The following is a 10959-nucleotide window of genomic DNA, read 5'->3' on the forward strand; positions in this document are numbered from 1 at the left end:
TGGGCATTCCAATGTTGGAAGGTGCAGCCCCTCTAGATCTCCATGCTCTATTTATAATAAAGTTTCTTTTCTTAATGACCTTTTGACTTACTACTCCAGGATATATATATCTTTTGCTTAATTTGCAGGAGGGATCAGGTTGATAGTACGCTTTTTTCACGTGGAGAGACTGCTTTAAAGACTCAAATTCTATATTAGCGCCCCTGGAATAGCTAGATGCGGGCCACTTGTTGCCGGCAAATATTCCATTTGGTGCACCTCGGATTTACATCTAACTCGCAGAAATACTACTGGAGACCTGCATGAATTCAAGTGAAAAATTTTAGTTCGACACATGAATATATGACACCAGAGGCGCCTTTTGTTTTAATCCGCGATAAATTTCTCAATCTAAAGCCTTTCTTCTCATACCACATAGTTTAGCCTATCGTTTAATTGCTTCTGATCCTATTGCAAAAGGCATGCAGCGAAATAATTCCCTATAATAAATTTTTATAAGTCGTTTAATTCTAGTGCCTGCAGGAATTCATGTCCAACCCCACAGTTTCGTGCGATCTGCATTAATTTATATGCGTACATTCTTTTTCTGCCGTAACGATTGCCATTTAAGCATAAGGAACGAAAATCTTGATTCTAATCTTTCCATATGTTGCTCGCTGCATGTGAAGTATATGGTTTTTTACACTAGATTATAGCGCATATTCAACGTTTTGCAATGTGTTCAACGAAACCGAATAAAGAGTCGCAGAATTTCCTTGTTTGACGTTCTGACCAGAGCCACTAATGTTAAGATATTGGTAGTTTTTAACAAGAAAATGTCGGTCGAATTTTCTTTTGTTTCTTTTGCTGAGGGCATTGCCTTCCTTCTTTAGGAAAGCTGGCCTTTGAATCCATTCCAAATAGCTGATTAATTTGTTGGACTCAATGTTCTGGAAAAAATTTTTTTAATAGACCTACTGAGGCTGGCCTGCACGATGGATTCCATGATATATTCCCCATGAATATTGTTAATTCAAACTGTTCAGGGTGTCCACAATTCTGCCACCAAGAAAACCAGATCTTCATGTTCTTAAACTGAGCCAACATCTTGATTATCCGACAGCCAAAGGTGGCCTTGGATCCAGTATTAATCCATCTCTGCTCTCTGATTTCCTTCAAACTGAGCACACGTATACATTTTTTGCTTCAATAAAATAGGACCTTATAGTGGATTCGTCATCGCCATTCAGTAGTGTTCTCTGGAGACTATCAGAGTCTGATCTATACAATTTCTGCAAATGCATGCGAAAATTAGACTGCCCATTTGTCAACATTTATAGTAAGGCATCTCTCTCTCTCTGAAAAACATGACTTAGAAGGACAAGTCACAGGAAATAAGTCATGATGCATCCGTCTCTAAGTCTGGATTGCTTGAAACAATTGTGAGACGAGTTTCGAGTGAGTGCAGAGTTCGGGTATGATGAAGAGTATGGGAGGAGGAGCGGAATATCCTTGTTTCTTCCCCGTTCCTCTCCAATATTAGCTAAGCTTCGATGTCTGGAGTCGCCGTGTTTGATTAGATGCTTGCCAAACACCACAGCGAGCGAAAGTTTGTCCTTTCCTGGAGCTCAGTTCAGAACAGCAAAGCAATTTGAAAAACTACGGCGTCTTCTCCATTCTCTGTTCCACCATTCGTGGTCACGTCAACGCTTTGAGTGGACCTTACTGTGCTCAACAGTTGGTAAATGGCCAAAGACGTCACTGGTGGTCGGACCTCATCGTCATCATTTAAACTTTTTTTTCAGAAGCCATTGCCGTTCACATGGACAGTACGAATGACATTCTGTTTTTCTTCAGAAATACTGTTTGTTTGCTGTTCTCTTCTTTTCAGAAGTTCTAAGCTAAAATTCTACCATTCTGTGGATTCTAGCTGTACCGGAGCGACTTTAAAGTCGAAAAGGTTGGGAATTGAAATTAAAATCCATGTTTTGAGGATAAGTAGAACGCAACTTTTAAGCTGGAAAATTCCAGAAAATTGATACATAAAATCTTAGAAAAAACTGATATTGACACAATGTATAGGTGAACTCAATAATTAATGTAAAGACTATAAAGTTTGATTACAAGCTGTCCTATCAACTTGGTCGATAATTCATAAAGTGTCACAAATGTGATCCGATCGCTCCCAATTGATCTTCTTGGCGGTAGCACGGTCGCTGCCAATTATTACATGATCTGAGGGTTCAGGCTTAATTTACTCATTTTACTCTATGTAAGGCTATAGTTGACTTGGGCCAAGGCTGATGATAACAAGTGTATTATAATTTCCTTAATAATCAACATCTCTTGCCTGAAAGCTTTAAGTTTTGCCAATATATAAATCACGGTTCAACTCAATCATAACTAGCCACACATCGATTGATATATAATATAGAATTTGCTGTATGGTTTCGATGCTACCACGATCTAGGGTTGTTAATGGATGAGATAAACCTCATCATCAAAGCATGAAATTCCAGACCTATTGGATCTGTAAAGAAAATAAAACCCAGTTATTAATCATATCCGACTAAATTACATATAAGTGTTGATGATTCCACCAGTTGTTTATAATTGTCTGTACATGGAAACTAATTGGACCACCTTTCTTGTTTTTAATTTTGTATTTTACTTCATAGATGCTGCTCAGAAGCTTGGCCTAGTTGATGGGGATCTAATGTACATCATGGTTTTTTAATATATGGACCGGTTAGAACCAACGAGTTTCAATACATCTACACTATATATATAGTTGGGCCAACACAACTTGGGTTGTAAAGTTCAAAAAAGGATTGGTGATCAACATATGTTGCAATTTCTCTCATTTCTACCATTGGCCTCTCTAGCAAGCACTCACTCAACAAGTTTTAGCTTGGTTGGTGCTCCTTAATTTCTTCTTCTGCAGCAGAAGATCAGTCATCTTCGAGACTTGGTCTTCAAATTAAAAATAAGGACCAACGACAACTATCTGAACCATGATCAGTCCATGAGAAGCCTCGGCTAATTAGTGCGTCCTACTTTGCCCAAATTGGTGATGATTCTCAAGCTAAAAATAATAGAAGGGGACCATCCCGGTTTGACCCTTACAATTATCAGGACCAACTTTGCCGGACCTTTCTTCTTACAGTCTGGTCCCCTGCGCTGCCATGATATTGATTTTAAGCAGTGGTGGAAAAAGGAATCAAAGAGGAAACAACAGCTGCGCTTCTCCTTGGCATTTGAATAAACGGGGAATGCTGTGCACTCAAATTCAAAAATCAATTCGCTTTACTTTTTGTTGACAATAAAATGAAAGGAATTTATTTTGATTGTTCATGAAGTTTTATATTTTTAGTTATAAAATTTTTTCATAATAGTCCTACAAGATTATAGGCCATTTTCCAGATTCTTCCTTTGGTTTTCAAGTCCCGAGTTCGTCCTTCCCTTTTCCCTCTTACCTAGTGTTGCAGCTGTAGACTATTAAGGAGACTAGCAAAAACTGCCAGATTTCATATGAAGGCATAACTGCCCTTTTCTGAATGATGATTTTGAAAGTCAATAACATGGCAGGTGAAATGATTTTGGAGAGAACTAAATCCAAAAGATACTTAGAACATCGAAATTTTTCTCTAAGAAAAGTTGCTTAAAAGATGCGACTGTATGTGATCATGTGAAAAAAATTAGAAACGATATTTTTTAGTTTGTAGAGTGGATCTTCTTTTTTTAGATTTAAACAATGGAAAGGGCAAACTCTAACAAATTAAGTCCTTTTTCATACGCACCATACTAGCAGAATCCAATCTACTGTTCAATAAGTATGAATTTTGACACCAGTTAGTGTTTAGGTTTTAATTTGTCATGATGATTGCATTCGTGCAGCTAATTTTACATACAAAAAGTACTTGTAGATGTGAAAAAAGCCCATCTCTTTTATGGATATCAGCACCTTTTTGTAGGATGATTGTTTAGAAAGATGAATATTTCTGGAAAAAGGATAATCTTAAAATGGTTAATAAGGTTGTCACTAGTTATTATGGTAAAGACATTCTTTTGTTCATCATGTTTTCTGATTGGCGTGACGGAAAGTGGCCTACAGAAATCAAAGGACTTTAAACAGGTGTTTTTTTTCTTTTTCTTTTCACCATTAATGGGATACGATCGAGGAAAGATCAGAAGACGGTGTTACCCTATTTTTGTATCTCCCCTTTACTGACGGAATTAGACGGAGGTTGGTATACCACGTACGCCTCTAATCGTCTAGTTCGTCCATCGTCATGGGGTTGATCATGGTTGTTCACATCGAAGCACCACAGCAAGTTGGTTTCAGAAGTCATCTTGGACGGACTCGTCTTGGTCATTGATTCTAAGCTCTTTGGGAAGAAGAAGAAGAAGAAGAAGAGAGTGCTGCGCTGACAAACTAATTTAATTGTGACCTGATAATGGCCAAAGCGGAATGCTTTTTGCTTGGAAAGAATGGAGTGTTAAGCTTAAAATAATGAAAAGGAAGAAGCATCTGAAACATCTACAGGCCAACCGAGCAGGTACTCTTGCTTGACTTGAATAGCGCGAAAAAGGAGATAGATGCCGACAACATCGATATTATTTTAATGGTGGGAAGGGCTCCGGCCGATTCTATGCACGGCCGGATGCGCACGCGAGTTGGGACGTTTGCTTCTGTTCCAAGGGACGAGACTCTTACTGAGAAATTTCCAACACCAAAATTTTAGAGAGAGAGAGAAAAAAAACAAGCAGCTGGGGAAGTGACCTGCATGAGAGAGAGAAAAAAAACAAGCAGCTGGGGAAGTGACCTGCATGTTATGCTTGCATTATCAAATGAGCCGAGCCAAGTTGAGCTGGACGGTGCACAGTAGAAGTCATGGTAATGGTGCTTATTCAATTCACGAAGGGAATGTTGTCTCACCTTTGACTTATAAATACAGCATCATAACACCACTTATTCATCGAAGCATCTGTCTCTTTGTCCATCAGAAAGATTTCTCTTACTCTCTCGCTCGCTTTCTCTGTTGGTGTCCTCAGTTCCTGGTTGGACGAGAAAATGGCAGTCAAAATTATGGCAGAAAATTCACTTCCTGGGATGCAAGTATTAGCTAGAGAGGCCGGCACTCCTTCCCCTCGAAGGTAATCTTTCTCTCTCTCTCTCTTTCTCTCCCGGGGAACACAGGCATAGCCACAAACGATCAATCTGAGACAAGATCTTTAGGTTTTTTAAAACCTGGCAATCTTTCATCTCTTATGAGCATAATCATCTGTGCTTCTAACATCCTGACTCGAGCCCATCTCCCAAGTAGTGGAATGCCACACTGTTGCACAAAGTCTAGAGGGTTTTGTTAATTTCCAAACAAAAAGGGAAAGCAGAAAGAAGAGGAAGCAGGTGCAAGAAGGTAGTCAGAAAAAAGCATAAGAAAAAGCATCAAGGGACCAACAACGAATCGAAACTTTTTATCAACTGCTGAGAAGCGGTTTCTGTTTGTTTGATTCATTATGCAGGCTCGAGGGAAAGGTTGCAATCGTAACAGGGGGAGCTCGAGGGATCGGGGAAGCAATAGCTCGGCTCTTTGCAAGGCACGGTGCGAAGGTCCTCATTGCCGACGTAGACGACGCAGCTGGCGATGCGCTCGCCCACGCCCTCACGATCACATCTCAAACGATCGTCACCTTCCTCCACTGCGACGTCTGCCAGGAGTCAGACGTCAGCCGCGCGGTGGACTACGCCGTTTCCCGGCACGGACGCTTGGACATACTCGTCAACAATGCCGGGGTGCTGGGGAATCAATCCAAGAAGAGCATCATGGACTTCGATGCCGACGAGTTCGATCGGGTCATGCGCATAAACGTGCGGGGAGTGGCGCTCGGAATGAAGCACGCCGCTCGGGTGATGGTTCCCCGAGGCACCGGCTGCATCATCTCCATGGCCAGTGTGGCTGGTGTCATGGGTGGCCTTGGTCCGCACACCTACACTGCGTCCAAGCACGCCATTGTTGGCCTCACCAAGAACGCTGCGTGTGAGCTGGGGAAGTATGGCATAAGGGTGAACTGCATTTCTCCGTTTGGGGTGGCCACATCGATGCTGATCAATGCGTGGAGAGGTGATGGTGACGAAGAGGATGACTACATGGAAGCTAGCAGGATGCCAAAGGAGGAAGAAGTGGAGAAGATGGAGGAATTTGTTGCAAGCTTGGCCAACTTGAAGGGCACCAACTTGAAGGCCAAGGATATTGCAGAGGCAGCTCTTTACCTTGCCGGTGACGAATCCAAGTATGTCAGCGGTCATAACCTTGTTGTCGATGGTGGTGTAACTACTATAAGAAACTGCGTAGGCCTGTAACTGAGAAAGAGAGGGAGCAATTCTGTTTGTGTGAGCCCTTGCTTTCTTGTGAGGCAAATTGTACCAGTATTACCTAAGTTCCCAACCATGTTAATGTCATTCCTTCAAGATTTTCTTGTTGGTGATTAGCAGTCCAATGGCGAATAGAAATCCAAAAAGTCACCATTTTTGTGGAGCTAACGAGGAGAACATCCAAAGAGCTATATGCATCCTAAAGACTGCAGTTATAAAGTGACAATGAAACGCAAAACCTGCATTACTGAATGGGATAGCCATTTACTTGTCTATAAGGCCTTCATGATGAGGAATGCAAGAACTTGAGGATGCTCCTGCTTGAAGTTTGAAACCGGCCAGCTTGCCAAAAGAAAAATATGAGAAGTTTCAGTAATCCTGGCTGCATGGGCAATGTAGTGAAAAATTCGTTTATTTAAGTTGGACATAAAGTTCTTTGGCTTTTTATGTCAAAAGGGGGTAAGGTTACGCGGTGAAGTTGGTGTTGATCGATTTGCAGCATTATCAGCGATTACATGTATATATGTCTTTGGTTGATTTTACTCTATGACAATGATAAAACAGCACTAAGAAAATGTGGCGGTGTTTCATCTGACAAGGTTAATGGCCGCCGATAGCCTGAACCAAGTGGTAAACCGAGGCGGACTTGGGCCATGCCTGGGCTTCGTAATAAACCAGGTCTATATTTATATATCCTAAATTTTGGTATGGAAGTGTTTGTATGCTTGATTGATTTATGTCTACTGACCAAGCCATGGGTGTAATGCCTCATTTTGAGAAGTTTAATCATGCATTAAACATTATGAGATGTGTTCATAAGCTTACAAAGAGAGTTGTTAAAGTGGTTAGTTGTCATAATTGAGGCTCGAACCGAAAGTGTTAGGGTGTAGGCTGTGATCTATCGAATCAGAAGCTCAGGCCAAGTGTGGGAGTGTGTCTAGTTGTTATAGTGATATCAAAGCACAATTCAACACTACCTTAAGGAGGTGGATTGTAAGGCTCCCCTATGAAAAGTTTAATCTTATATTAAAGATTGTGAAAGATTTTCAATGGTTTATAAAATGAGTTGTTAAAATGGTTGATTAATTTAATTCATAATCTTTTTTGGAACTTAAAACTGTTAAGGAACGGGTTGGGAACTGTCGAAATCCGAGCCTAGTTGGGGAGTGGACTGGATCATTAATTGGCTTAGTCTAACTTGTCTATAACTCCGATTAAGTTTTAAGGTGCCTTAGAGTTAAAGAGTTTTACATTGTTAGAGAAACTGAAACGGTTAACAAAGATTTGTGGAAAGAAGATTCTATTCATGTATATAATAGAGTATTTACCGAGAACACGAACTCAGCCAAGACAGCAAGGAAGGAAACAGTTTGCAACAATTAATGGAAGCTGTTCCTAAAATGATTCCACGGGATTACAACATAATCAATATGATGTCCACCTAGTCATGAATTATTTGCAAGGCACTTAGTGCCACCGGATTCTCGCCTTCATCTTTATGCTTAACAGTAACGTACTGTGGTGGCAGGGATTTCAGCCTAAGGTTAGTTTGATGCATTCAATAAGGTTGTCTCGAGACACCCAGTTTCAGATATCCACTCATAGGAAAAGAAGTTTTGGACGGTACTGTTTCTCCGGTTGCATCCTTAGGGATACGATGACGCAAGTTGATATTTTTGATTGAGTGTCTCATGACACCATTCCACTCAACTCGTGAGTATAAAACTTGAGATACAATGTCTCAGGTGTACAAAAGTACAGTTTGAGACTTTTTTCTCCACCCATTCAGATGCGTCGTGAGACTCTGTAATTACTGTCGTGGAGAAAATGTGCCATAACGCTGTCCCTCCCGCGGCATCCCTAGGAATACGACAACATTCTATCCAAAAGTACACGGTTTAGTCTGAATGCCTCATGACAATCAATCTGGTGTTTGATTGTAGGGATGCACTTTAGAGACAATGTTAAGAGAACGCTTTGAGACATTCCGCTCTTAAAAAAGGAAGAACAGTTTGAGTTGCCATTCCCTGTCCTAGGTGAAAAAACGACACAGGCAAGTGAGTAAATCTCTTGTTGTATGTTTTGCAAGAGTTTTCACTGTATTTATAATGTTTACACGGTTGATACAGAAATGGTAACTAGATACAACGTGATGAGGCAGCTATACATATGGTAAGGAGTTACATCATTTGAAAATCTTCATTTGCTGGAATGAATCTTCACACGGCAATTCTTGATTGCCAATCTTCATTTTCTTGCCTTATTTCTCCACACTGTAATCCTTGATTGCCTCTTTCCTTAATGCTTCACACGGTTTGACATCTATTTCCTTAACATGCTCCCTCAAGCTGAACGTTGGATCAGCCACGTTTAGCTTGTCTCGAAATGATTGAAATAAACCAGTGCTGAGAGCTTTCGTCATTCCATCAGCCACTTGCTCAGCAGAGCGTATGAATTTAACTTAGATATTTCCTTGATTGACATGATCTCGAACAAAATGAAAATCCACTTCCACATGTTTAGTTCTAGCGTGAAAGACTGGATTAGCTGCAAGGTATAATGCTCCAATGTTGTCACACCAGAGAACAGGTGAAGATGAGGAATTTATCCCTAATTCTTTGAGAAGAGCTTTTAACCAAAGCAGTTCAGCAGCTGCACATGCTAGGGATTTGTATTCCGCTTCAGTGCTGGATCGGGCTACAGTTCTTTGTTTTCTAGAATCACAAGATATGACATTTTCTCCTAGGAACACAGCAAATCCACCTGTAGATTTTCGGTCTTCTGGGCTTTCGGCCCAATCAGCATCTGCAAAAGCACAGAGTTGCAATGTTGACGATCTTTTGAAGTGCAAAGCATAGTGACTGGTGCCACTTAAGTATCGCAAGACTCTCTTCACCATGATCCAATGATTCATTGTAGGAGAATGCATGAATTGACATGCTCGATTAACCGCAAACGCTATATCGGGTCTAGTAAGGGTTGCATATTGTAACGCCCCTACCACACTTCGATACAATGAAGGATCATCAAAGGACGTCAGAGATGATGCTTTGTCTTTACTAGTACAGTAGGCTTAGCCCTGGCCATATTGGTACGTTTGATGATGTTGGTGATATAAGAATGTTGGCATAGATATAATGAGTGTGTTGTCCTTTTAACTTCAATCCCAAGAAAGTACGATAAGGGTCCAAGATCCTTTACTAAAAATGTAACCTGGAGTTGTCGAATAACCCAATCAATAAGAGATGGAGACGAGCCAGTAACAATTATGTCATCAACATAAACAAGTATGTAAATGTTATGTTTGTCTTTGGAATAGATAAACAGTGACGCATCCAATTGTGAGATGAAGAAACCAAGCTTTTGAAGATGACAACTGAGCCGTTGATACCACGCTCTGGGTGCTTGTTTGAGACCATAGATAGCTTTTTCCAATTTGCATACATAAGTAGGATGTTCTTGATCTTCAAATCCTTCAGGTTGAGTCATATAGACATCTTCATGAAGGTAGCCATTAAGAAAAGCATTGTCAAAATCAAGTTGACGAAGAGGCCACCCATATTGTATGGCTAATGAAAGTAAAACCCTAATAGTAGTGGGTTTTATTGTTGGACTGAATGTTTCCGAGTAGTCGATGCCTTCTTCTTGAAGAAAACCACGAGCAACAAGACCTGCCTTATGTCTAGCGATGGTCCCATCAACATTCCGCTTAATCTTGTACACCCATTTTGAGCTAATGACATGAAGGTCAGAACGTGGGGGAATGAGTCGCCACGTTTTATTTTCTTTGAGCGCCTTGATCTCATGCTTCATTGCTTGCTGCCAATCACCATGTTTAATTGCTTCTCTAAAAGAGGATGGTTCCTTTTGATCGAATATAGCACAAAAAGTTTTTGGTATCAAGGAACCGGTCATCGATCTGGTGACCATAGGGTGAGTATGCTGAGCTGGTCGAGTGATAGATGAGCTTTCAGCAAGTTCATGTATTGCTCCATTTTCAGCCTCGTGTGTGTGCATAAGATTATCTACCAGTGACAACGGGCTTGGTTGTCGTGGTATGAATGTAGTTTCAGCAAGATCTTGTAAAGGAGAGACAGACATGTCTGAATGAGAGGCTGGAAGTTCAACGACGTGTGGCACAAAAGAACTTTGGTGATGAGATGGTGATGACGCGGGATTGACTAATGAAAGCAGATGATCTTGATATGTCGGCTCGAGTAGTGAAGTGCTCATGTTATGAGAGTTGCTGTGGTCAAGATCGAACGTACCTTGATCAATTTGAGCCCTGGGCGTCCATAGAGAAGAATCAAAAGTTGGTGGTGAATGCCCAATATGCAAACTTTCATCAAAAATTACATGTCGAGATATAAGAGTCCTTTGAAGTGTAGTATCATAACAGAGATACCCTTTATGTCTGCTTGCATAGCCAAGAAAAATGCATCGAATGGTCTTTGGTTGGAATTTGGTGCTATTTGATAGAGAAAGCAGTGGATAACATATGGCTCCAAAAACTCGTAGATGAGTATAATCAGGCACCTTGTCAAACACCAATTGAAAATGAGTCTTTCGTTTGAGCTTGAGAGTCGGGAGCCGATTAATAATAT

The 10959-nt window shown here is 40.7% G+C and overlaps 1 protein-coding gene across 1 annotated transcript; it reads left to right on the forward strand.

Annotated features, from left to right (window-relative positions):
- Positions 1 to 5016: 5016 nt before the first annotated feature.
- Positions 5017 to 6343, forward strand: LOC116263053 (short-chain dehydrogenase reductase 2a). The gene is made up of 2 exons (XM_031642632.1): positions 5017 to 5136; positions 5506 to 6343. Exons 1-2 carry the CDS (start codon positions 5054 to 5056, stop codon positions 6341 to 6343), a joined length of 921 nt encoding a protein of 306 aa, XP_031498492.1. The 5' UTR covers positions 5017 to 5053.
- Positions 6344 to 10959: the final 4616 nt, after the last annotated feature.

Source organism: Nymphaea colorata, chromosome 10 (assembly GCF_008831285.2).
Source record: "Nymphaea colorata isolate Beijing-Zhang1983 chromosome 10, ASM883128v2, whole genome shotgun sequence".
In the NCBI taxonomy this organism is placed as follows: domain Eukaryota; kingdom Viridiplantae; phylum Streptophyta; class Magnoliopsida; order Nymphaeales; family Nymphaeaceae; genus Nymphaea; species Nymphaea colorata.

Coding starts and splice junctions, on each gene's coding strand:
- LOC116263053 (XM_031642632.1), top strand. CDS start 5,054: ATGGCAGTCAAAATTATGGCAGAAAATTCACTTCCTGGGATGCAAGTA. Junction 5,137..5,505: donor GGCACTCCTTCCCCTCGAAG/GTAATCTTTCTC, acceptor TTCATTATGCAG/GCTCGAGGGAAAGGTTGCAA.